The 1,876-nt window shown below is 46.5% G+C and overlaps 1 protein-coding gene across 1 annotated transcript in view; it reads left to right on the top strand.

Moving 5' to 3' along the window:
• Window positions 1–1,876, top strand: part of USP32 (ubiquitin specific peptidase 32) — a gene marked incomplete at its 5' end in the record, with an annotated part of 78,086 nt that overhangs the window by 60,679 nt on the left and 15,531 nt on the right. Inside the window, one exon of the mRNA XM_015822878.1 lies at window positions 594–714. Within this exon, the coding sequence (XP_015678364.1) occupies window positions 594–714 (121 nt within the window). The remainder of the gene's footprint in view (window positions 1–593; window positions 715–1,876) is intronic.

Genomic DNA, 1,876 nt, shown 5'->3' with positions numbered 1-1,876 from the left:
TCCACCCACCTCCCTCCCTCCCTCCCCACCTACCTACCCATCCATCCATCCATCCATTCATCCCTATCATCCACCTACCTACCTACCTACCTACCCCTATTATCCATCCATCTATAAATTTATATGCTTCTCATTGCTGTATTAGGTGACTCTGAGTGGCTTACTCACATGAAAAAAATAACAATATAAAATATAAAACATTAAAACACTATTAAAATTAAAATTAACAAAAAAAATAGCTAAGGAAAGGATCAATATATAACAGGGTAGAGGGGGAGTCTTCTTTTAATCCGCTAATGGCCCAATCAGGGCCCAATCAGGCCGATTGGCAGAGCCAGCTTTACAGGCCTTTCCGGAAGGCCAAGAGGGCGGGAGGAGCGGGTCCTGCCTCAAGGGACCATGTTCCAGAGGGCGGGAGCCACAGCCAAAAAGGCTCTTCTCTTGGACCCCACCAGCTGGAATTCCTGGACTGACGGGGCCCAGAGCTTGCCCCTCCTGCTGGTGTAAGCGGGAGGGGTCAGACCCATAGCGGTGATACGGTTCCTCTCTTGCCTGGAGCTCACCCTCTCTGGCGGTCTCCGCCTCCCATTTAGGTTTTGCTATGGGTGTAAAATCGACTGCACCGAAGAGCGAGCGCTGATGGGGAACGCAAACCTTGCTGTCGACTGGGACCCCACCGCGCTTCATCTCCGCTACCAGACCTCACAAGAACGGGTAAAGACACCAAAGCCTGCGGTGTAGTCCCAGGCCTTTTTCTTCTTACGGTGGCGCACAGATAGTCCTCGACTTAACAACCACAACCGAGCCCAGAATTCCCATTGCTAAGCCAGACAGGTGTTAATTTTGCCCCACTTTACAACCTTTCTGGCCGCAGATCTTAAATGAATCCCTGCAGCTGTTAGTAACATGGTTGTTAAGCGAATCAGGCTCCCTTATTGACGTGGTTTGTCAGAAGATTGCAAAAGAAGAATCACGTGACCCCAGGACCCTCCGACCTTCTTAAATACATTCCGGTTGCGAAGCATCTGAATTTTGATCACGTGACCCAAGGAATGCTGCGACTGTCGTAAGTGTAAAAAACAGCCATAAGTTCCTTTTTTTTTTCCAGTTCCGTTGTAACTTTGAAAAGTCGCTAAACGAATGGTTATAAGTCAAGGACTTCCTGTATAGGTTTGCTTTGCTTTGCTGGGCTCAAATGCAGAGACCACACACTGAAATCCAGTTTGTGTCCAGTCCTTTATTGCAGGGGTAGACAACCTCGGCCCTTTTATGACTCGTGGACTTCAACTCCCAGAATTCCTGAGTCAGCATGGAAACCTCTCCCTTTCCCCTCAGCGTGGCTGGCTCAGGAATTCTGGGAGTTGAAGTCCACGAGTCATAAAAGAGCCCAGGTTGCCTACCCTGATGGAATCTTGCTGTAACTTTTAGATATATCCTGAGAGATTTTCTCTCTCTCTCTCCAACTTGGCAACTTTATGACTTGTGGACTTCAACTCTCAGAATTCCTCAGCCAGAATGGAATTGAAGTCCACAAGTCATAAATAAATGTCTATGGAGATTCTCAGTCATCCAGCTCATGGTTGTCCCAAAGGTGCTTTTTCATGAAGCAACTGGACTTTCTTTGTTTTTCCTTGAAGATGTTTCGCTTCTCATCCAAGAAGCTTCTTCAACTCTGACTGGATGGTGGAAGGATTTATACTCTTGCAGGCAGCTGGTCATTTGCCTTCTTTTAGAGAGTCGTCGTGAGGCAGAGATGGAGAGAGGGATGGAAAAATACTATAAACAAATATTTTAATTAACAGGAGTGATGTTTAGCAAGCATTAACTAATATTATAAACTGGCTGTGTGTGATGACCTGTGTGCAATTATATGAAG

The sequence above is a fragment of the Protobothrops mucrosquamatus genome, unplaced genomic scaffold (assembly GCF_001527695.2).
Source record: "Protobothrops mucrosquamatus isolate PMUCROS unplaced genomic scaffold, P.Mucros_1.0 scaffold1714, whole genome shotgun sequence".
NCBI classification, from domain to species: domain Eukaryota; kingdom Metazoa; phylum Chordata; class Lepidosauria; order Squamata; family Viperidae; genus Protobothrops; species Protobothrops mucrosquamatus.
This window is presented reverse-complemented; position numbering and strand designations above follow the sequence as displayed.